This window comes from Sodiomyces alcalophilus, assembly GCF_042370955.1.
Source record: "Sodiomyces alcalophilus JCM 7366 unplaced genomic scaffold ACRALscaffold_8, whole genome shotgun sequence".
Taxonomy (NCBI): Eukaryota; Fungi; Ascomycota; class Sordariomycetes; order Glomerellales; family Plectosphaerellaceae; genus Sodiomyces; species Sodiomyces alcalophilus.
Genome location: NW_027263539.1, coordinates 414837 through 438128, shown reverse-complemented (window position 1 = coordinate 438128; position 23292 = coordinate 414837). Strand labels below are relative to the sequence as shown.

At 56.6% G+C, this 23292-nt stretch overlaps 6 protein-coding genes across 6 annotated transcripts; 3 read left to right on the top strand and 3 right to left on the bottom strand.

The window, feature by feature from the left end:
* Positions 1 to 1486: 1486 nt before the first annotated feature.
* Positions 1487 to 2932, top strand: ACRALDRAFT_2044251 (uncharacterized protein; the record flags this gene model as incomplete). Its single annotated transcript, XM_071021418.1, has 1 exon — positions 1487 to 2932. One exon carries the CDS (start codon positions 1487 to 1489, stop codon positions 2930 to 2932), a length of 1446 nt encoding a protein of 481 aa, XP_070871468.1.
* Positions 2933 to 5027: 2095 nt separating this feature from the next.
* ACRALDRAFT_1094938 (uncharacterized protein) lies at positions 5028 to 6596 on the top strand (the record flags this gene model as incomplete). Its single annotated transcript, XM_071019749.1, has 1 exon — positions 5028 to 6596. One exon carries the CDS (start codon positions 5028 to 5030, stop codon positions 6594 to 6596), a length of 1569 nt encoding a protein of 522 aa, XP_070871467.1.
* A 229-nt stretch (positions 6597 to 6825) lies between these two features.
* ACRALDRAFT_1044499 (uncharacterized protein) lies at positions 6826 to 10724 on the bottom strand. Its single transcript, XM_071015357.1, has 5 exons — positions 10433 to 10724; positions 10080 to 10267; positions 7752 to 9990; positions 7292 to 7677; positions 6826 to 7234 (listed from the first exon to the last, which is right to left on the bottom strand). The coding sequence occupies exons 2-5, from the start codon at positions 10134 to 10136 to the stop codon at positions 7208 to 7210; spliced, it is 2709 nt and encodes a 902-aa protein (XP_070871466.1). The 5' UTR covers positions 10137 to 10267; positions 10433 to 10724; the 3' UTR covers positions 6826 to 7207.
* A 1224-nt stretch (positions 10725 to 11948) lies between these two features.
* ACRALDRAFT_2112472 (uncharacterized protein) lies at positions 11949 to 13517 on the top strand (the record flags this gene model as incomplete). The annotated part of the gene is made up of 2 exons (XM_071023577.1): positions 11949 to 12242; positions 12327 to 13517. 2 exons carry the CDS (start codon positions 11949 to 11951, stop codon positions 13515 to 13517), a joined length of 1485 nt encoding a protein of 494 aa, XP_070871465.1.
* An 875-nt stretch (positions 13518 to 14392) lies between these two features.
* On the bottom strand, positions 14393 to 14956 carry ACRALDRAFT_1072375 (uncharacterized protein; the record flags this gene model as incomplete). The annotated part of the gene is made up of 2 exons (XM_071017969.1): positions 14393 to 14452; positions 14540 to 14956. 2 exons carry the CDS (start codon positions 14954 to 14956, stop codon positions 14393 to 14395), a joined length of 477 nt encoding a protein of 158 aa, XP_070871464.1.
* Positions 14957 to 17117: 2161 nt separating this feature from the next.
* ACRALDRAFT_2044248 (uncharacterized protein) lies at positions 17118 to 21881 on the bottom strand (the record flags this gene model as incomplete). The annotated part of the gene is made up of 4 exons (XM_071021417.1): positions 17118 to 17981; positions 18057 to 18737; positions 18824 to 21130; positions 21219 to 21881. The coding sequence occupies 4 exons, from the start codon at positions 21879 to 21881 to the stop codon at positions 17118 to 17120; spliced, it is 4515 nt and encodes a 1504-aa protein (XP_070871463.1).
* Positions 21882 to 23292: the final 1411 nt, after the last annotated feature.

The following is a 23292-nucleotide window of genomic DNA, read 5'->3' as shown; positions in this document are numbered from 1 at the left end:
CCTTTCCTTACCACGCACGAATACGCTTCTCCTCTTGCGTGCTTATACCATTGTTCTAGGATTATCGTTGCTGTCCTCCAAATAAAGGAACGGAGTAAGACGATCTGCATCCAGGCCGATCGAGATGCCATGCATAAGCCCATCGTCACATGAGCCAATTGACTTTACAAGCAGAAACAACGTCCGTCTTCGGCGCAGCGGCCATCCAAGTTAGTCTTCTCGAGCGGCTTTTTGCATTTACCTTTCTTTTTCTTTTGTTCGTTTCTCTTTTTTTTTTTTTTTTTTTTTTTTGCTCTTCTTCATCTCAACTAAGAAATACGCCGTACACTAACTAATCCTCCCAAGGCCGTTTCCCCAAGCTCTAATTAAACCCTATCAACTGGTCTCGCCAGATCGCCGTCACACGGTCCACCCCCCTTTAGCCTCCCCTAACCACCAAAGGGGAATGGACGGGACGCTTTACGAAACGGAAAACACCTAGGCCATCCCCCAATCAAAAGGTTCAATGGGATGATCAAGTACCAAGCTTCGCTGGAGACAACCAATCGTCATCGATTACTGGCTGCGTATTATCGCATAGCTGCAGTAAAGCCCATGGGAATTGTCCATTCGTTGCTATTCGCACAGCAAAGACAGGGCCTTATCTGTGGTTCGGCCGCAATCCAAGCGGATGGCGCAAACAAGCTCTTTCCCATTCCACATGTTCCACATGGGGGCCCACGGGGAATGATTCGAGTCGCATCCGGACGCTATAATCCGTCTTCATCTCGGCCATGGGTGGGTCGCCCTTCCTACATGGTCCATGGTCAATGGTCAGCAAAGTTTCCTTTTGACAGCTTTAACGGGGGGATTGACAGCCATCGCGAAGAGCTCGAGTAGCTCCCCCCTCCACCCCTTGTCGTTCGTTGCCTTTCAAGGGTTGGGCCCCCCTTTTCCTCCCACCCTCTCCCTCCTCCCTCTGCCCACCTCATCCTAGACTTACATACGCTTCGCCTCCGTCAATCTGCAGAGCCGCCTTGAATGGGACTAAGAGCGGGGGAAGAGTCAAGACTCTACGCCAACCCCACCAACTCGGCAGATCCTGGGTTGGCTTCTGGGCTGGGCTCTGGTAGAACTGCGTGCGGTTGATGGCCTATTAAGAACCTCCATGCCTTCAGGTGAAGATATGGCCTACTCACGCCATGCTTTCATCATTCCATCCTCTTATCCATTTCATCTTTATACTCCTTGTGTTCCTCTCATACCACGAGACATACCGTTTAACCATATTGGCCGACTCCGTATTACAACTCCCATCCTTCTCTCATAGCCCCTATTCTAGCTTTTCTGTGACTACTGCCCTTCTTCACCTTACCTTGATTACACATACATCCATCCATTTCTTCATCTTGCACCTATTCCTACCCTACGAGTATTCTCTGTATCAACATTGTGAGGGTCGAGCAAAGTCCAAGCCCCTTGGCCCACCCCGTCCTCTCACGCTGTCATGGCCGAATTCGCAGACCACCATCAAGCTGGCCGGTCTTCATCGATCGCCCAGTCCAGCATGTCACCTTATGGCGCCGTAGACCCTGATATGCTTCGTCCGTCCGACCCCCAGCATCACCCGGCCTTCTCTTTGTACCCCGGCACCGAGTCGGGGCCTGCGACATGGCAAATGGTCGACTACATGGCTCAGGCCTTGCTCGATTACACACACCCCAACCCGAACCACTTCCCCGAGGGTCATACCCATGCTGCCGGCGAGACGCACGAGAACCCCCGTGGCAATCATCACCACCGCCAGCAGCAGCAGCAGTCAGATCAGCGCAGAGACAGTAACGATGCCCATGGGTACACTTTGTCTCGTAACGAAAGCGTCGACCACATGAGCTTCATCTCGTCATCGCCTTCGGCGACGTCCTCCATCGATGCCACCGCTCTGGATCACCCAGGTACACCTGTCGCGGCGCCGCCGCCGCCGCAATCCGCCAGGGGACAGCAATCTTCCGGCCGCCGGGGTCGACCTCGGAAGCAGTCATCGCCAGCCCTCACCGCCACCGCCCAGAGTACGGCAAACAACACCCCAAGGCCTTTGGCCCCTAAGCCCAGCCAACATAAGCGGCGGGCTTCGCCACGCGATGCTCCTGCTCCCGCTGCTTCTGCTCCTGCTCCTGCTCCTGCTCCTCCCCCTGCCCCTGCCCCTGCCCCTGCTTCCTCCTCCGCCAGCACCTCGACGGCAACCAACAACAGCAAGACCAAGTCGCCGCCTCCCCCGTCACCCATCGAAGTGGCCGGCAGCACCAAGGAAGACAAGAAAGCTCGTCTCCGTCTCCGCAACCGCCAAGCGGCTCACAAATGCCGCCTCCGCAAGCAGAGGAGCATCGCCGACCTGCAGACCCAAGAGGCCGCCGCCGAGGCCATCCACCAGGCCCTCGTCAACGAGGCGTCCATGCTGCGCGGCGAGGTCTTGATGCTCAAGTCGATGATTCTGCAGCACGGAAGCTGTGAATGCTCCTACATCCAGGACTACATCAGCAGCTCGGCGGCCAAGTTGACGGCTACCCAGCAGCAGCAGCAGCAACAGAACAAGAGGCTGCGCCAGGACAGCATCGCAAGCGTCAACACAGCCATGTCCGGCCCTGACAGGGCATCGTTTTCCTCTTCCCACTCCTCGGTCGCGTCGTCCCCCGATTACGACTCCTACGGCGACCTGGCACGGGAAGACGACGACGGAAATCCCACGGCGTCTGTTATGGGCCGGGCGACGCACGATGTTCAGGCCGGTGCGGACTTGTCCACTCGCGATGGCTGGCCCGGTGTCGGTGATATGAACTTTGGCTACTTCTGCGTCGGACGTGGGGAGGGCGATGCGCATTATGACGGTATGGGCGACGACGGCATGCGCATGTCGACGGATCCTACGGTTCCTCGCTTGACTGCCAAGGTCTAAAGTTGGACAGGGCCGGCCAGCGAGGATTCCGTCGACAGATTATCATGCTATTGCTGTCGAGAAAAATGAAAAGGATATGCAAAGAGCGAAAAGGCGAAAAAGCGAAAGCGGTTTTTTTTCCCCTGTCTTTCTCAACGTTCTGTTTTGATAAGTGACGGAAACAAATTGTCCAACTGCTCCAACTTTCTTCATATTCCACCCTTGGATAAAGGTGGAAGGATTCTATCGATCATGGAAAACAAATGCTCGGCAAATGACAGCAAAAAGGGGAGGGGAGGGCAAAAGCAAAAGGCGAGCTTTTAGAAGGGTATGGGCGGCGACTGTTGAGTTTTCGACTTTCCGCTTCATATTCGACAAGCTGTCTCATGATTATCAATTCAACATGATCAACTTGTTTGTACCAGGTCAGGGTGATGTCTCGCTGCCATGTTTCTGCCGTCCTCGATAGAGCTCAACAACGCTGTGGTCTATCCTGACCGCTCGTTCACTGTATCCCGAGCATGGCAAAAGGTTATGGTGCATATAGCCGTTCAGTGGATTAACACATAGCCACGGAGCACATCTTCTGCCGCCGGACGCTATTCAGTTCCAGTTATCTCATGGACTAGGGTCTCGGATACATCTGCACATTGCGACCAGGTGCGCTGGTCCGATGGCATTCTGTGCTGGGATATTCCAGACTTTTCGCCTTGAGGCCTGGACAGGCAGATGGGCAGGCCGGGCTCCCGGTCACCATGGGGCTCGTTCTGCGTGGCGCCAACCGCGCAACAATGGTCCTCTGAGGTGAGGTGAGAATGCGATGCTCACCCAGTCTGGATAGAAGAACGTTATGAAATCTGCTCCGTGTCGGCGAGAATTCGAAGGAGGTTCAACAAGGTGTGGTCTTAAGAAAAGGGGCACTTTTATGCCAAGCCGGGGAAGGTCTGGGGAACAGAAGCCGGGTTCGTATAGCGGGTCGGAATTATTAGTAAGAAACACACGGACCAGGACCGGCAGGCAGCCACCCCTAAGCCACAGCCAAGCCACGATTGTAGAGACATCAATTGAAGTCTTAGCCAGCGTCATTCTCTTCTCTTCCTTCTTCCCCAACTCCACGGGGATAATGCTGCCCAGATACCATGGGATGAAACCCGAGAGTCTCTCAGCCTTGTTGGCGCCGAGAACACCCTGGCCGAGATGGGGTGCGAAAATGACGGCCACTCCCCTCCCGTCTGCGCAGGTCTGTTTGTTGGCAGAAACGTGTTATGCTCCCAGTCTCTCCTGAACGACAGCCGTCTAAACGACAGCCATGCCATTACGGGGAGCTAGAACCGACGGCGATCCAATTATACGTTTAGATATTCGCGTTTATTATAATGGTTTCTCGGACGCAGCGTGAAACTGATCAGAGTTACGTGGCGTGCTTGCGGAACCTCGTTAGCCATCATCTGCTCAAGATGAAAAGGCAAATGCGGAACATTCTACTCATAGCTATGGAGTACGATAGAAGAGACGCTGGCGCCACGTGGCTCTAAGGGGGGAACCAAAAAACGAGAAAAAACACGGGGCAAAAAAGAGAAAATAGTCTCCACGGCGAATGAGTGGCTGAACTTACCTTTCCACCTCCTACGACAAGCACACGAGGCAATGAGGCTCAGTGACATGAAGCTGACGAGTCTCGACATCCAGGAGTTCAGTTTGAACCAGGAAGATGAGTCAAGAATGGACATCCAATGCGATTTAGCCTGCGAGACGTACGCGGGATGCCCGTCTATCCATCCACTGTGAGAAGACAATCCCATTCAAGTTGGAAGATTGACAATACAGACAAATGGGCAACGAGGTTGTACGAAGCACCAAAGTTGGCGTGAAAAGGTTCGATACTTGAGGCTTGATGTGGCCAAAACATAACACCCACAATGGTGCCAACATCGCCCAAGCCTCCTATAAGAGAAAGCCTTTGTTCGTCGACTTAAGATTGTGTCCTGGTCTCCCTTCTTCCTTTTACTTCTTCCCTTCACTTATCCAGTGTATACCTTTTCATCTGTGAGACCCAGTCGACGACAAAGCTCACAAGACAGAACATCCCGTCTGACAACTCACAACACGCCCGACAATGCGTTTCCCCCTTGCCGCAGTGGGCCTGGCCGCCCTCGTAACCGCTGCTCCCGCTGCCATCCGGCTCGTTGTCCCCGACTGCAACTCCCCAAGTTCCGCGGCCTTGCCTCACTGTAACGAGAAGGGCCCCATCGCCCCCACGGAGAATGACCGGGCCTCAGGGAAGGTCCAAGACAGTATCGTCGAGTTCTTGAGGTCGCACCGTATTCAGGGCCACGATATAGCTCACATGCGAGAGCTGTCGAAGTCGAAAGACAGTGAAGAGAACGACCCAGACGACGGGAAGGAGTCAAAGAAGAAGTCCAAGGGTTCCAGCAAGTCAAAGAAGAAGCCTAAGAATTCCAGCAAGTCAAAGAAGAAGCCTAAGGAGTCCAGCAAGTTGAAGAAGAAGAAGCCTAAGGCTACCAGCAGGTTGAAGGAGGAGCCTAAGGGGAAGGAGGAGCCTGTATCGAAGGAGGAGCCTAAGTCGGAGGAGGAGCCTAAGTCGGAGGAGAAGCCTGTGTCGAAGGAGGAGCCTAAGTTGAAGGAGGAGCCTAAGTTGAAGGCGGAGCCTAAGTCGGAGGAGAAGCCTGAGTCGAAGGAGGAACCTAAAGATTCCAGCAAGTCGAAGGAGAAGCCTGTGTCGAAGGAGGAGCCTAAGGATTCCAGCAAGTCAAAGGAGAGTCCTAAGGAGTCCAGCAAGTCGGAAGAGAAGCCTGAGTCGAAGGAGAATCCTAAGTCGAAGGAGGAACCTAAGGATTCCAGCAAGTCGGAAGAGAAGCCTGAGTCGAAGGAGCAACCCGAGTCGAAGGAGCAGCCCGAGTCGAAGGAGCAGCCCGAGTCGAAGGAGCAGCCCGAGTCGAAGGAGAAGCCCGAGTCGAAGGAGAAGCCTGAGGATTCCAGCAAGCCAAAGAAGAAGCGTGAGGAGCCCAGTAAGTCGAGGGAGAAGCCCGAGTCGAAGGAGAAGGCTGAGGAGCCCAGCAAATCAAAGGAGGACCAGTACCAGACATGGCCATTGTTTGAACGATTCGGCCAGATCAAGCGGAAGATGACCGAGGAGGAGCTCACGGCGTTCCTCAAGAAGTACGCGGCCGCAAAGAAGAAAGCCGACGCGGTATACGCCCGCGACGTGACGCTCAGGATGCGCAAGCGCCCCGACCAGCGTCTCGAGGCCGGAAAGAACCACCTCACGGCCGAATCGCGGGAGATGGAGCGGGCCAAGGTCCGGGAAAAGATGCTCATCGAGTCCGCGGGCGCAGACAGGGCCAAAGAAGACTGGATGAGGAAGAGCTTGGGGGACGCTGAATGCCAGAGTGCGTCTGCGGCCCAGATCCGCGACACGGGCGTCGAGGAGGAGGGGGACCGAGTGGCGGCGGAGTGTTCCGGCAGGGCTGGGAAGGAGAGTGAGCGGTGGGGAGACGTCGAGGTCGTCGAGGGGAAGGGTGGAAAGGAGGCGGAGTATCGCTACGGGCCGAAGAATGATAAGAAGCGTATGAAGATTGGGCGGAGGGTGAGGAAGATTGCGCGGAGGGTGAGGAAGATTGCGCGGAGGATGAGGAAGACCAGGATCGAGCACAACGAGGCTTAGGGGGAGGGGCCCTGGAGTTGCTAAGACCATAAGACGAAGCAGCAGGGACAAGAGTGTCATGTCATTCCCTTTTATTTCTCGTGCAATTTTTGTATCTGCTTAATTCTTGACAGTTTTCTTTGCAAAGGGTCGATAATCTCAAGGAGAGGACAAAAGGGGCGACTTGCCAGAGAACTATCTCCAGGGCTTCGACAACTGTATTCGCAAGTAGTAAACAGAGAAATATTCCCACTCACTCCGTCTTCACTCAATTGTCGCCATATAGTATAGTTCCTCGACCTAGGTTCTCTCGCCTAGGTCATAAACATCGTGCATTAATAAAGAAGGTATCTACAACATTGACGGCCAGAATCTTTGCCCAGGGGGCCCCGTACGTCCCATGTCCATAACTCATGCAGCGCACTTGATCATACTCTGTCGACAAGTCTTCGCCCCTGCGTAAATAGTTCAATTCATGCGAGATGTGGGTATGAATTCCGACGCCGGCCATATGCAACTCCGGCCGCCCCAAACGGGGCCACCAAGTCCCATTCGCGAAAAGCCTGGTATAAACGGCTGGACTCTTTCAACCATCGACATGTAGTCGGATTTCTTTCGTCCCGACCCTCCCCTTACGGGCGAGCGAACCCTTGCTTAGCCTGAGTTTGTCAGTACAACAACCATGTAAAACAATAGAGATGGGCTCCATTTCTCACCTTCATCTGCTCAATGCGTGCCTTGAGCTGACTCGTCACCTCGGCAGCCCGCCTCCAACTCTCCACCCCGCCCGCAGCGCCAGAGCCACCGGCACCGTTGTAGCCCGTAGCGCTTGAGCCCGAGCTAACTGCGCCGTGAGACGGCTCCCGCAGGTCGTCGACGGGGGTGGCCACGGCGCTCCGGAATCCCCTAGCCGGACTGCCTCGTCCCGACGCACCCCCATAACGGAGGTCCGGGCTGAGCTTCGATCGGTGGTAGAGGCCTTCCCCGTTCTCCTTCTCCTCGGAGAGTGTGCTGGTGAAGCTCATGCGGCTGCGGCTCCCGGACGCGCCGTAGGAGCCATCCCTATAAATTCCCACGTCGTCGTGCGTCGGTGATGAGATGCCTTTATTCGTTAGCCAGGGTAAACAGGAGAAAAGAAAGAACAACGGCGACAACATGAACCACACGGAAACTTACTTGGACTCGTCATGCCAGCCCGGGCAGCCAGGCCCTCGGCATTATTGAGCGCCCTCTTCAACCTGTCCAGCTCGCGCCTCAACCGCTCATTGACCTGCTCGGTCGCCTCGGCATCGCTCCTCGCGCGGACCAGCTGCGTCTCCTTGGCCTTGATGCTGAGGACGTCGCGCGTGTGGTCCTCGATCAGCCCCGCGTTCTGGTTCTTCAGCTCCTGGATCTCCGACATGAACCTGTTCCGCTCGTGCCGCATCTCCTCCACCTGGCGGGTCAGCCGCTCGTTCGACGCCCGCAGCTCCTCCAGCTCGGCCCGTTCCAGGGCCGTCAGCCCGCTGGACGGCGGGGGCGATTCGGGCGGCATCTGGACTGGCGCGGGTGTCGGCTTGGCTAGTGACCTGCCGGCCAACCCACCGCGGCCGAGTCCGAGACGGGGCTGAACCGGCGTGGGGGGTGCCGCTGCCGCTGCGGGTGCCGGATCCTCATCCGGCATGATGGGTCGGCGGGGGGATGCGGCACCTGGCGCGGCAAGCCGCTTCTGGGGCGCCTTTAGTCCGGCAAGACCAGACGATTTCGGCATTCCGAGCTTCCTGGACGTCGGCTGTGGTGCGAGGGGCGCGCTCTCTTGTGCGGCAGCCGGAGGGGTCGGGCTCGACGGTGGCATGATGGGTTTTTTTGGGGGCCCGGCCGGTTTCCTGGCCCCTCCGAGGGCCTTCTTCGGAGGACCCGCGGCAGGGGGAGCCCTGGCGGCGGGGGGCGGTGGTTTCGGCTTGTCCTTGGCCTTGACTTCGGCCGTCTCGAAGAACTCCTTGATCTTGTTCTTCCGGATATCGTCGAGCCCTTCCATATGCGGGTTCATGGCCCGCTCGCCGATAATTTTCATGACGGTACCAAGGATTTCGGCGCCGCCGGATCGGAGACCCTCGCTCGACTCGGACAGAAGCTTCTTGGCCGACTCGACGATGGTGCCAATCTCGGCTTTGCTGGGGACGGTGCGGGTGGTCCGAAGACAGCGGATGAGGAACTTCATGGTCCCCTCCTTGACCTGGGGGTTCTTGTGGACGAGGAACGAAGTGATGTCCTCCAAGCATTCCGTCAGGTTGGTGGCGAGGAAGACCTGGTCCAGGGCGGCGCCGAGCGCTTCGGCTACCGTCTGTTTCTTCTCCTTCAGACGCTCCATCACGGGGCCCATGACGATGGACCGGTACTTGGCGTAGGCACTGCGCAGGCCCTTGGCGAGCACTTCGATACACTGGGCGGCCTGGGTGACGACGGCGACGTTGGCATCCTTCATGGACTTGGCCAGGCCTCTGTTGATCTCGTTGAAGTCGCCGTCCTTGATACGCGGTACGTTGAGGGCGGCGTACAAGCCTTCGAGGGCCTCCTTGCGGTCCTTCCACTTGGACGAAGCCAGACTGTCGTGGAAATTGGGAGGGATCTTGGCGAAGACGTCTTGGGGCTCGGCCAGATCAAAGGCGTCGACCTCGCCCGGCTCCTCGTCTTCCTCCCCGTCGGCGCCGACGCCATCGCCATCCCCATCGCCGCCGCCGGGAGGGGCGCGGGCCATGGCCTCTTGTTGGGAGCGGAGGAATCGCTCCTGCTTGGGGGCCGGCTCGGCCTTGATCTTCTCGAACTGGGCTTCGAGATCGGACTGCTGGGTGGGTTTCAGGTCGCCCCAGAACATGGGCTTCATGGCTTCGCGCAGCCATCTGTAAAACTCGACGGCCAGGTTCTGGGCGCCGGCGCGCACGTTCTTGTCGGCGTGGCCAAAGGCCTTGGGCAAAGCCTTGAGGACGGGTTTCGGATCGGCCGTCTTGCAGCCGTAACTGTGGTAGATGGTGACGAGGGCGTTCAGGGTGGCGGCCACCACCTTGGGTTGTTTGTTCGACAGGGCGGGGAGCATCTCTTCAATGACGGGGCCCGGTACATCGAGTTCGATGAGGAGAAGGAGGGCCTTTATGGCCGACTCTTTCGCTGCGGGGCGGGTCGACGGCAAGCCCTTTTCGACGATGGGGATGATGGTCTGGCCTCGTGTCCTGGCTCCGTGGTCCTTCCCACCAAACTCGAGAAAGGCACAGTAGGCGGCGAGGCCTTCTGTTTGGGCGGCTACGTTGGAATCGGCGACGGCCCCTTTCCAGAGGCTGGCGTCTTGTAGGAAAGGTCGGAAGACATCAGCGTGCTCGTCGGGAGTAGCGGCGAACTGCTTGGCGGCATCTTCGTAGGCCTCTTTGCGGACTTTCCATACCTGAGAGGGGTCATGAGACTCTTTTCTTGCAGGATGGGGAGGTACTACGGTGTAGGTGTAGGGACTGTAGGTGTAGGAATTGGGCATACCTTGTGCACCCACCGATCCGTCAGGGGCAAGGAGCTAAAGTCTGGCTCGTCACCCATCTGGGCAGTATTCCCAAGGACGGGAGGACGGGGTCTAAAACGGAATCGAGAGAGGCGAGGAAGGGCGGTCTCGTGGTCCCTATGGCTCTGGCCGTCGTCGTCGTCGTGGGAAGATTGTTGAGGTCTGAAGGCTAATCTCTTGGTTAGTCCGCAAAGCAACAAACGACAAAGACGACGCGTGCTGCCCACTCGACGACGGCGCATTTGGGAAAATGGGGGTCAGGTTCAAGAGGCAGCATGACGGGGCCGGCAGGAATGGGGTGATGGCAGAACCGGGAGGGCGGGAGGGCGCATACCAGTGGGATAGGAGGTGCGCCTGGCAGCAAAAGCAATGAGGGAGTTTTGTAGTAGGATACGGCGGTCTAGTGCCTAGTCAGGTTGGCAGTTGACCTCGTCGTCGAGCTTCCAGGCGGTATGGATGTATGGCTGTGATTGTGACTGTGACTGTGATGGCGACAAAGGGCCATGCAGAGATGCGGCTTTTCTTCTCTTTGACTAGAAGGATTGTCGAAGGTTATAGAAGACAAGATGGGAATGTTTCTCGTGGTGGACCATGGGAGGAAGAGCTGATGCCTGCGCCAACAATCCAACAATGGTAGTGGACGTCGGTCTGTTTATGGGGTCAACGGATTCTTGTCGGGCTGCCAAAAGTCGAGAGACGGTGTGGGGTTTGATCGACGACCGGTGTTGACCGGTGTTGGCAGGTGAAGCGGTGGTTGTGGTTGCCCCGATCAACAAACCAGGCAGCAATGATAAGCGATAAGATTGTTGATAAGAGATAAGGCACCTCGAGTCCACGGTCCTCTTCCGTACCTATTAGTACCTAGTGTAGTACCTAAATTTGCAGAACAGGAGTGATGTATTGTACTCATGTAGCGGATGTCTTTAAGATATTGAATTGTGTTTATGTATCTTCTTAATTCCTCGTTCAGTCTCTATGAGGAAATCTCGACAATCCCCAAGTATTATCAGGGCAAACGCGGAGAGATGGTCTAGTCGTGCTTCCACCCCACCGTTTCCTCTTCTAGTGAACCTCTCCCCTGAAGCGATGCTGTTTTAGTGACTTTTTAGTACTGAACCCCCCACACATGTACAAAGTACAGTGGGTGTATCCCCTGTGACCCCTTTTTGTATGGCGGGGCATCAAAAACCCCTGGCAACCTTTTCCCTTTCCATATCGAGCCAGCTCTCATTTTGTTTTTTTCCTCCCACCGTTTCGCCATCCAACGACGTCTAGAATGATATGCATTTGAGCCTCATGACATTACGATTACGACCGTCTGCCGTAATTTTTGCTCATCTTGCTTTTGCTACCCTTCCTTGTCCTACTCGGCAGCTTTGTTCCCTGGGTTCTTGCGCCGTAGAACAGACAGGACAGGACAGCAGCGCATGATACCGCCATCACTGCGCATTCTATGGCTGGTCAAGGTGGAGTTATCGCTCGTATATTCGTAATTCAAGTACATACGAATACTTTGTATACCCCTTGCGAATATACCACCACCAAGACCCAGAGCAGACGCAACACGCTGTCTGCACCGTGTCTCCCAACTTGCACATCTTGCGATCCTCACCATCTCGATTGTCAATACTTTGTACGCCTGGCCTAGTCACGTCTGAGCTTCCTTTTCAATCACGAAACGAACAGCCTCTTTTTTTCTTTTTTTTTCCCAGACCCATCGTCACCCAACCGATATACCCCTGGGCCATAGCACCAACATCAAAACTCGACATCCATTCGAACCCTCGGGTTTTTCCCCATCGCTAAACACCTTCGCCCGGCCCTTCTCGCTCGCTCGACTGGCGGCCAGCATGAGCCAAATATTAACGCCACGGCAAGCAGATGAGCTGCACGTCTCTCTCCCTCTCTCTCCCTCTCTCCCTCTCGCCCGCCGTTTCTTGTCCTGTCACCGCTCCTTCGCTGACCGACTGTCCTACAGGCATAAAGGCATCATCGCCTACCTCACTTCGACCAACCTCCAAAAGACTGCCGCCACTCTCCGAGAGGAACTCAACATTGGCGACTCGTTCGATGAAGCCACCACCAAGAAGTACGCGGGTCTACTGGAGAAGAAATGGACCAGCGTGGTGAGATTACAGAAAAAAGTACGCGCACTCGTTTCCCCCTGCTTTTCTCTAGCCCCTTCTCCATGTTGACCGACGTGACATTTAACTGACGCACTTGGGTAGATTATGGAATTGGAATCACAAGTCGCCTCGCTACAATCCGAACTTGACAATGCTACCCCGACATCCCTCTCCCGCCGAAACCAAGACCCCACAAGCTGGCTGCCGAGGTCACCCGCCCGACACACCCTCGAATCCCACCGCGAAGCCGTCGCATGCATAGCCTTCCACCCCGTCTTCTCCTCGCTCGCCTCGGGCTCGGAAGATTACACCATCAAGATCTGGGACTGGGAGCTGGGCGAGCTGGAACGGACCATCAAGGGCCACACCAACACCGTCCTCGACCTGGACTTTGGCGGGCCACGAGGCGGCACCCTGCTGGCCTCCTGCTCCAACGACCTGACCATCAAGCTCTGGGACCCCTCCGACGGCTACAAGAACATCCGCACCCTGCCCGGCCACGACCACAGCGTGAGCAGCGTGAGGTTCATCCCCAGCGGCGCCGCCGGCGCGCCCAGCTCGGGGAACCTCCTCGTCTCCGCCAGCCGGGACAAGACCCTGAGGATATGGGACGTGTCGACGGGATACTGCCTCAAGACCCTCAAGGGCCACGTCGACTGGGTGCGCGAGGTCAGCCCTTCGCCCGACGGCCGCTTCCTCCTCTCGGTCGGCGACGACCGGATGGGCCGGCTGTGGGACATCAGCGCCGCCAAGCCCGAAACCAAGCTGACCCTCGTCGGCCACGACCACATCCTCCTCTGCTGCGCCCTGGCCCCGCCCGCCTCGTACCCGCACCTCGCCCCGCTCGCCGGGCTGACCAGGCCGCCGCCGGCCTCCAGCTCGGCCGAGTTCATGGCCACCGCCGGCCGCGACAAGACCATCAAGCTCTGGGACGCCCGCGGCAACTGCATCAAGACCCTCGTCGGCCACGACAACTGGGTGCGCGCCCTCGTCTTCCACCCGGGCGGCAAGTACCTCCTCAGCGCCTCGGACGACTACACCGTGCGGTGCTGGGACCTCGCCCAGGACGGCCGCTGCGTCAAGACCGTCTCGGGCGTCCACGGCCACTTTGTCTCGTGTCTTCGCTGGGCCCCGGGCATCGTCCGCGGGGAGGCGGCGAATGGCGGGGGTGGGCCGAACGGGCCGAATGGGACCCCGAGCAAGAGTGCGGCGCCGCCCAAGACGACAGAGCAGATACGCTGTGTCATTGCCACGGGGAGCGTGGATATGAAAGTGCGCATCTTTGCAAATTAGATGAGACGCGTTTCGGCCGACACGACATACTTGGGACAACACACCTGGTGACGGCACACTTGGTGACGACACACTTGGAGAGCCGAGCGTCCATACGACTTGGGTTCGAATGGGCAAATACAGTCCGAGCTGCGCCGCTGCTGCTACCAAGCCTGGTAATTGCCGCCCGTCTCTGGCCAGGGGAGAGAACAAAGAAGGAGGCTTCCGGATTGACGATGATGATTTAGATTTTTACAAGCATGTTCCACGGCTGTACATGACGGAATAGATACCCTACCACTATGCCAACCTTTCATTTCCCGTGCTTTTTAAGCCCTTTTGACAGGGTCCTCCGTTACGAAGTCGACGAAGCTTGAATCATGACGCCGATGAAGATGCGGCCCTTTTTTACGAACACATGTCGAGTTAGCCTGGAGAAGCAGTATAGGAAGCGGTTGTCCGAGCAAGCAAGTATCAGGGGGAAAATGTCGAGATGATAACAACACAGAATGGCAAGATGCCCGCCTAGCAGTCCCAAGACCATCGTGCCGCAGATTTCATACATAAAGAAAAAGCAAGAAAAAAAAACATGCCAAAGTCATTCGCTGGTCTTATCCATCCATCTTTCTCCGTCTGGGTATCCCCCGCCGCTTCCGATTCCTTCGCCCATGGGGCCTGCTCATCCTGTCGCCTCATTGTCGACTTCCAACCCAACTTTGTACAGGTCCATCAAATGGCACTCGCTCGGAATATTGCGTGTCGATTAAACAAGACATGATACCGGACTTACGTGGTTGTTGGGAGACCAGAGAGCTTCAAGTCATCCAACCACAGTATCTTTATTATTGCCCGCTTTACACCTTGAAACCTCAAAAGGACAGAAAGGTATCGACGTTTTACTTGACGTTGATCTCGGTCTTTCCACTGCGGTGATACGTGGCCAGCTGGGTATTGCACTATAAACGAAAAGCGAGAACTTAGCTTCCGGGGGTCCCAAGAAAAAATAGGGGGATTTTATCTGTCTCGTAGAGGGAAAGACATACCTTTGCGCACTTGTGCGTCACATCCTTGAGACGGGCAAAGAGGTAAGGAATACAACCCAGACAGGAAAAGCAGCAGACGACGGCGGCGAGGGCATGGGTGAAGCCTCCCGCCTTAAAGTCAATGACCGTCACGCCATGGTGGTTGCACGCCGGGCACACGACATCGGTTTGCCGGTCGGTGAGGGCGTGCAGCGGTGTGCCCTGCGGTTGCTGCTGACCGTACGGTTGCATGGGGTAGGAGCCGCCGGGCGCCGGACCGGGAGTGGGAGCGGGAGCTGAACGATCTTGTTGTAGCGGGACCTCGGCGGTGGGAGGGTTGCCGCCGGAAGGGCCCGCTGCGTAGGCGGGAGGAGGAGCCTCGGCGGGCTCGGGCTCGCTGGCCCGGGCGGCGGCGGCGGCTTTGTTATCGCTGGACATGATGACGGCGCGAGGGGAAGGAGAGCGGGCGTTGAGGAACAGGGATGTGGGACGTTGTCTGCTGGTTCGATCAGGATGGAGCGAAGGGGACAGAGGAGAGAGGGCAGATAGACTAAGGGAGGAAAAGGGGAGGAAAGAAAATATAAAAAGGGAAAAACAAGAGACGCGAAGGGTTCGGACTGGGGATACAGAAGGATAATAATATGGAGAAGCAGGTCGAGCAGGGTCGAGTAGCACGACAGCCAACACCAACAGGAAGACGACCGACCCCTGATGTTATGTTATGACCCGTATTCCGTATTCTCTCGTCTTTGTCTGGTAGACACCTGCATTAATGAAACACAGTACATATGAAGACGCCACCCGGTTGGTACGAAGCTATGGTTTAAATGATTTAAAAAGAGACGCGCAAGCTTGGCCTGCCACGCAACTCTGCCGACTCCCAACGGCGAGGGAGACGCATGCCATGCCCCAGGCCAAGACTATGTGGCCTGTGTTGCGGGTCATTGGAGGGACCGGCACAGCAGGCGTCTATAAAGGGAATGCCGAATGGGAGTCCAGGGTCCGGCTGCGTGCCTGTCCATCGTCACTCGGTAGACTTCGGTGGCCATACTGGTTGATTCGTCCTTTCTTCTCACGGCTGGCTGTCATGACAATGTAATCCTCAGTGCCGAGCAAGATTGCCAAGGTGGGAGTACTCTCGTCGTCTTTCCGCTTCACCGCAGCAGTCGGGTCGTTGCAGCGCGTAGAAGGAGGATGCATGGTTCCATCGTGAGGATCGAATTGAATCATTCCCACAAGATCCGGAAATAGAAAATCAGCCAGTGTCAACCGGCAGGCAGGCGCCAGGCCGCGACGATCATCCCCATCTGGGGTTTTAGGCCAAGCTTCCTCCGCCTGTGAGTGTCGCCTCTACAGAAGAAGCGAAGGCTGGCAAAGCCGCTGCGTCAAGGTGGTAACCGCTATACATTGGGAAAGTGGCCAAGTCTGACCTGTCTGACTTTACCTTCATATATTTCGTCTCCTTACGTCCCCGCCTGACGTGTCTCTCCTCCTGGAGGAAGATGATTGTCCGCCTTACGGCGCCTCCGCCCCCTGAATGGCGTCGTTTGATTGGCACGTATTCGTTAGCCGTGGCCCATGAGACTGAGCCCCGGTCGCCAACGGGGAACCACAGAAAATCTCCAAAGCTAATCAAACGTTGGGCTGGTCGTTGGCAGCAACTTCAGTGTTTGTCTCGAAAGAGGTGTCTACGTTGTAGTGTGGAAGGTGGAGGTTAAAGAAAAAGGAGACGAGAAGACGGAAAGGCGAAAGAACTCACGACGGTTCCCAATTCAGCCGCCAACACAGCCACCATCTGAGCCACGAGCTAAGCCACATGTTAAGCCACGAATTAAGCCACCAACCACCGGTGAGTCTCGTACCGGTCAAAGCCTCCCCAACGTCTCATTCATTCATCTACGGTTCAAATAGACAACGCAACTGTACCGTATTACTTCTTTTCCGACATTGGACCAACCGTTCAGCAACCTGTTTTCAATGTCAATGTATTCATTTCTTCTTACTCGGTGCCGGAACGAATTCAACTTGAAACGGGGCATGCCACGACCAAGTCGATTCGGCCGAGTAAGCAGATCAGTGCCAGCTGGCACAAGTCCAACGCCGACCCCATGGTACAGTAACTTGGCACAAGTGTCGAGCTGATGTACTTATCTACGCACACTTATAACGTGGTCTTGTAAGTACATCGACTCGACAGTTTTGTCTGCCACTGTACATGCAAAGCGTAGGACCGACCACTAATCCACATCGACACGCACTGAACACCAGCACGCCAAATATCCCAACATCTACAGCCATGAGAGAAGCTGCACACATGTCAATATCATTCATTACTGATACATAACCTCATTTCGCCCTCTCTACCAGGGACATAAGCATCCCAGGAAGCGACAGAACGAACAAACCAAGGGTACACATAAATATAATACAAACGGCAGATGCCTCCTCGTTCAACCATGGCGTCCCAGAGTCTCCTATTTCGTGACAACCTCCAATCCCACCTCACCCAAGCCCATACAGAGTTCCCTTGATTGCCAAAAAGAAAACAAAGTCATGTGCCATCTCAAAAGAATAAAGCGCCGCGCCGGCATATTCAACCCTACGGTTTCTGCACCACAACCTCATCCTCCTCCGGATCCTCAATGCTCGTCCGCCGCTTCGCCTCCACCGCATGCTGCACCTTCTCCCCCCCTCCCACCCCGGCAGAAGATCCCGCAACGCCCACACCACCCTTCTCTCCTTCCGGCCGCTTTTCTTCCTTCTTCTCCTCGCCCCCACCTTCCTCTTCCTTGGCCTTACCCTTGCCCTTGTCCTTGCCCTCCTCCTTCTCCGACCCCGCCTCCGTCTTCTCCTCTCTGGGCCCAAACGGCCACAGGCCCGTAAACGACGTCTTGGGGTACCCGGTCGAGGACCCAATCGGCGGCGGATGCACGGCCAGCGGCCTGAACAGAACCTTCTCGTTCGGGTCCGTGCCAGGCGCCGGCTCGGCTTCCGGCATGGTAAAGTCGCCAAACTCGTCGTCGTCGTCCTCCGCCTCGCCGTGGTCCGAGTCCGAGTCGTCAACCCCCTCGAACCGCTCATTCTGACTCCGCCGGACCATTCCGCGCCACCACGACCCGCGAACCGATGAACGCCACGGTCCGCCGCCACCAATCCCATCCTCCTCGTCATCGCTATCCAGATTGTCATCGTCGTCGTCTGCGAACGGATCCCGGAGCGGTTCCGGAGCATCCAGGGAGCCCGGCTTATTGTCATCGTCCCCTACCCCGCTGTTTTCTCCCTGGGAATCGCCGCCGCTGGCATTATTCTTCTGATGCATCGCCAGTCGCGCCGCAAGCTGCCTGCGAGCACGCGATGGGGGGATGTTCAGCGGAGGTGGCGGCGGCGGCGGAGGAGGAATCGACGGCGGGTTTATTGAAGTGGACGAGGATGGGTTGTTGAGAGGGTCGGTGTATGCTCGAAACTAGACCACGTGTCAGTTGATCGGGGACCATCATACTCCGGCAATCGCAACAGCAGGGCATCATGCGTTACTCACCTCGTTGTTAATATCCTCTTCGTTGTCTTCCGTGTCATCGTCATCCTCGTCGCTCGAGCTGCCAAAACCAGACATCAACGTGCCGGCGCTAATGGCAAAAGGCCCGATCCCGCCATTGCCGCTGTTCTCCGGCAGGTCTATGCCGCCGTTGAGGCCAGCCTCGGCAAGCGCACTGGAACCACCGCCGCCCTGAGAGTTCCCGCCAAACGATTGCCCCAGCCCAGAGAATCCACCAGACGGAAGGCCACCCCCGCCGGGCATGGCAGCCGCACGGTTTCCGAGAGCCACCTCTGGCCGGACGCCCCCGAGGATGGCATTGTCCCGCTCCCGCGTTTCTGCCAGTGCGCCCTCGACGTAGTTGATCCAGCTCTGGTCCATAACCCGATCGAGGACCGTCTCAGACAGTAGCTCGGGCGGGACACGCTCGGTGAATTTGACCACCTCTTCCGCAATCAGCGTCAGGTGGCCCATGTATCCCATGCGCGTCTTCGTCTTGGCCTGCGACTCGTCGCTAGCGAGCTGGCCGTTGATGATGGCCTTTGTGATGTCCGCCGACTCGAACAAAGACACCGCCAGGGTCGGATTGAAGCCTCTGTCCATGGGTCCGTTGAATACTTGTTGGACAATGTCATAAACCACGTTATGCAGGAAGTTGTTCCACGGGTAGGAGAAGAAGAAGGACTATTGCTTGTCAGAAGTCAAGAAAAAGAAAAAAAAAGAAAAAAAAAAAACGGGGGGAAAGAAGGGACATGTCAAATAAAACGTACAAGGATGATCGGGACTACGTCGTGTTCCACAAACTGCATCTTCAGGTAATCACCCACAACTGGCGCGGCGGGGGGAGGATCGGGAACCTGCGTGGCTGCCGGTACCTCTGGCACCTCGGGGGCAGATGGGAGTGAGCCTGCATATTCTGCACCATGCTTGAAATCCTTGGAAGCCACTGGAGGGGGCTCAGGTGCGGCGGGTGCTTCTGGAGCGACTGGCACTTCAGGCGCTTCCGGTACTGCGGGTGCTTTAGCTGCCGCCGGTGCTTCAGGTGCTTTAGCTGCTGTGAGTGCTTCGGGTGCTTTAGGTGCCTCAGGTGCTTCAGGTACGGCAGGTGCTCTAGGTACTTCAGGTGCCGCAGGTGCCACAGGTCCTTTCGATGCTTCAGGCGCTACAGGTGCCGCGGGTGGTTCAGGGGCTTCAGGGACAACCGGAACCTTTGGTACTTCGGGGACCTGAGGAGCGGCAGAACCTTGAGTTACTGCCGGAACCTCAGCAACTCCGGGCACTTGACGAGAAACAGGCTCTTGGGCGACGGTGGGCACTTCCGGGACCGTAGGAACATCGCGCATCGGAGGAGGATCGGTGCTGGCCGAGGCTTCTGGTGTCTTGGGAAGTTCGGGGACCGCAGGGCGCCCGGTGCTGCCTGTAACCTCTGGTGCCTGAGGGACGTCGGGCTTGTCGACCGCCATCGGCATAGGTGTCTTGTTGTCTGTAGCTTTCTCGTCCTGGCGTGACTGAACGGTGGCCGCAGAAGAGTCGGAGAAGAGGCGTGCTGGGGCCTCAGGCGCACTGGGCAAAACGCTCAAGGTATCCGTGCTGGGCTTAGAATCGGCTGCCGCAACAACCTTTTCATCAGGCTGGTGTTTCAATCCCGGTTCCGATTTTGTTTCCGATGTTGTGTCCAGTTTCGGTTCCTGCTTTGGTTCCTGCTTTAATTCCTGCTTTAGCTCCTGCTTTGGCTCCTGCTTTGGCTCCGGCCTTGGTTCCTGTTTCGATTCTGGTTTTGCTTCCGGTTTTGCTTCCGGCTTCGCTTCCGAGACGGACGGGATGTACACAACCGAAGAGCCTGAACCCTCGGCCTTGCCATCATTCTTCTCCCCCACTGGTGTGGTCTTTGACTCTACATCATCGGCGTCGACTTCTTTGGTCGCGACGGTTGGGCCGGTCTGTGGGGCGACAGTTGCGACTGTTTCCGGCTCTTTCTTTACTTCCGGAGGCTCCTGGGTAGTCGCCGCATTGACAGCCACGGAATCCAACGGCGCCTTGGGACTCGGCTCCTTCGTCTCCGTCGGCCCTTCGGAGCTGGGAGATTTTTGAGTCTTCACTTTAGTAGGGGATAGCGGCGCCACCACGAGATCAGCTTCCTCGAATTCCTGCTCCGTCATCTTCGCGTCGCTGACATTGAGCCTCGGGGAGCTCAGCGGCTCGTCAACGAAATCACCGTCGTCCTTGTCGAGGAACGATGATGTAGGAGGCGGTAGTGTGGCTGAAATCTCGTCCTCGGCCTTTACAAACTCGTCGGACGTATCTTCGTTCATCTCGCGACTGGGTTCGACCTCCTCGAAACCGTCGTCGTCGGAGATGTTGGTCACTTCCAGCCTCCGGCCCTCCTCGGGCGATGACTGGGACTGGTTCATGTGCATCGTCATGTCGTCCACCGATAATGAGTGGGCTTCCTCGCCACGGTTGGGCGAAAGCTTCCCGTCTCTCCGTAGACGATGGCGTTCCGCGTCGCGGGCGGCGATCAACTCCTCGGAGCCGACCTCGTTCAACAGGCCCATGTTGCTGCAGTGCAAAAGTTCGGCCATGAGCTCGCACGTCTTGAAGCGGTCGAAGCCGAGCGGGGCGATCTTGTTGCCAAAGGTGGACACAGCCTCGGGCTTCTGGGCGGGGGCGCGCATGACCAGGTTGACAAAGTCTGGGACATGCTGAGCGAAGAGACGGAGCAAGGTGCCGAGATAGATAGGGTCGCGACTGGAGGGGACGGAACTGGCCTCGCTGCCGACATCGGGATCGTAGTCCGAGTTGTTCTTCCTGATGACTTCGATGACGATGCCCACACCCACGGTCAAGGGATTGCCGCCATGGAGCATGAATTTGATGAGCTGTTCAACGCATGGCTTGGAGACGAGTTGCCTCGTCAATTCGTTAGGCCCGATGCACTGTTGGTCGTTCTGCGACGCGTTGGCAGAAATGGTGATGATGGCCTTGATGAAGTCGCCGGCAGCTGTCTGGACGACCCAGTTGTTTTTGGGATCGAGAAAGGCGAGGAGGGTCGGGATCAGGTCCTGCGAGTAAAGCCACTATCGAAACGAAATGGGGATGGTCAGGATGGTCTTGACCGGCCGAGACGGAGCGCACGGAAAAGTTGGGAGAACTCGGGGAACTCACCTCGACAATGCCCTGGCCACCCTCGGTGCGATCCAATGCGACAATCTTGAGAAGGAGATCCATGACCATGGGACTCTCGACGTGGCGTGCCAAGTCGGCCACGGCTTCGGGTAGTGATTTGAGAATAGCCACCATCTCTTCTGTCTTCTTGTCGAACAGGGCCTCGTTGACCTTGGTGAAATAGCTGGCTTGCAGAGGATCGAGCGGGGTGGGCCGCTTAAGGAAGGTCCAGAATCGGCGAACGGGGAGTTCCGTCTCCAGCAAGGCGTCGTAAATGGACCAAGTGTCGGAGGACAGGATCTCGGCGGCGATGTAGGCGTACCGATTCCGCTTCCTCTCTTGCTCTTCCTCGGAGCTTGCATCAGATTCCGTGGACGAGGCACGGGACCGGGAAAACGTCGCGAGTGCACTCTTACCCTGTGTATCGTCTTCGTCATCGCCTCCGGAAGCCGCAACGGGCTCTAGCCGGGGAGCGACGACATAATCCAGCAGCTTTGCAAGGACGTCATCCTGACGGAGGTAGTCGATGAGCTTGGCATTGTGTGACTTGAGTTCTTGGATGAGCTCGCCCTCTTCAAGGAGGTCTTCGATGGTGAAATCGGGCTTCTCGAGGATGGAGTCGATGGGGGAAATGTTGGCGTAACCGCCAAATCTCCAGAACATGATGGCGGATTCGTATCCTGTCGCACCGGCCAGACTAGACCACGGCCACGGAGAACCGCTGTGTCGTCGTAAACGGTTTTATTTCCAGAAAGTCAGGGGGGTGGGCAGTCAACCAGGCGATGCTCAGCGCGACGATTGGCGAAAAGGCGCGCGGATCGGAGGACCTGGGTGAGGACGTCGCTTGAGGGAGAACAAGAAAATATATATGAAAAAGCCTAGACCTGTCTATAGGGTTTTATGCCGGAAAGCGGACGGGAAAAAAAGGACTCGTGGGTATCGAAAGCGCTTCGTGGGTCGAGATCTAGGCTGTAATAGCAGATCAGGGTTAGCGATAGTGCTGGAAGAGGCAGGGAATAAACCACGATGGAAGTTTGGCAAGGAGGAAAAATAATGCAGTGTGCACGAGGGAGCCCCACGAGAATCAGGATATGAGCTCCTCGACTCGCCCGTTTTTCCTGGTGGCGTACGGGCAGAATAAAATTGGTAAAACAGAGAAAAAAGTATGTGCAAAGAGAGACGATGCAAAGAGCTAAATCCATTACGTGCTGTGCGCCGCGGCACGGATTATTGCGACACCATGGTGGGCACAGGTGGGATCTTTGGAAAACAAAGGAATAACATTGGGACGGGCGAAACGCCCCCAAGGAATCCACAAAGCCAATATTCAACCAAGCCCTATAATGGAGAGCGGCCAGAGAAGGTGACGACAAGCAGGCTCAAACTGACAAGCGACGACCAGGAAAATAATGGAAAAATAATAGAAAAAGCCCTCGCAGGCATACGTACAAATTGGAAAGGTGTGTTGTACAATAGAAATCGTTGTTGCCATGGAGCACTTGGTCAGAAAGCAACGGCGGGGCGTCGGCGTTGATCGTGGTCAGAACCCGAGATGGAGGTGGTGTTTGGTCGTAGTCGTCGGTTCGTTTCTCTTTGCCAGATGGATGTCGTCACGAGCGGTTTGGAAGTGTGGTGTTCGAGTGGGTGAGCGGAATGTCACGCATCGAGTCATAGGAGGGAAAAAGGGGAGGTAAAAGATGCGGGTCCTCTTGAGCCGGTTGGCGCCTACTCGACGGGGAGAGGGACGGACGGGACGACGACGGACGAGGACGAGGACGAGGGACGAAGACGGTGATGCCCAGGTCAGGTGGTTGGGTCTGCGTAGTAGGTTGTCGGCTATGAATGAGAGAGGGCTGTCGACGGTTGTATGGAGGAGCTTTGGCTCGGTCCGTCGTAGTCTGGCCTGGGGCCACGCAACGAATCTGATGACTTATCAGATGGAATGCGGCTGTTGTCTCGTCTCCAGTTTCTGCTTGGCTTGCGTTGGGCATTATTCGCAATTATTAGTGTCCCAGCCTAGCAACGAGACGCAGATTAGTAAGAAGACTCGAGCCTCAAGCACTCCGTATCGATA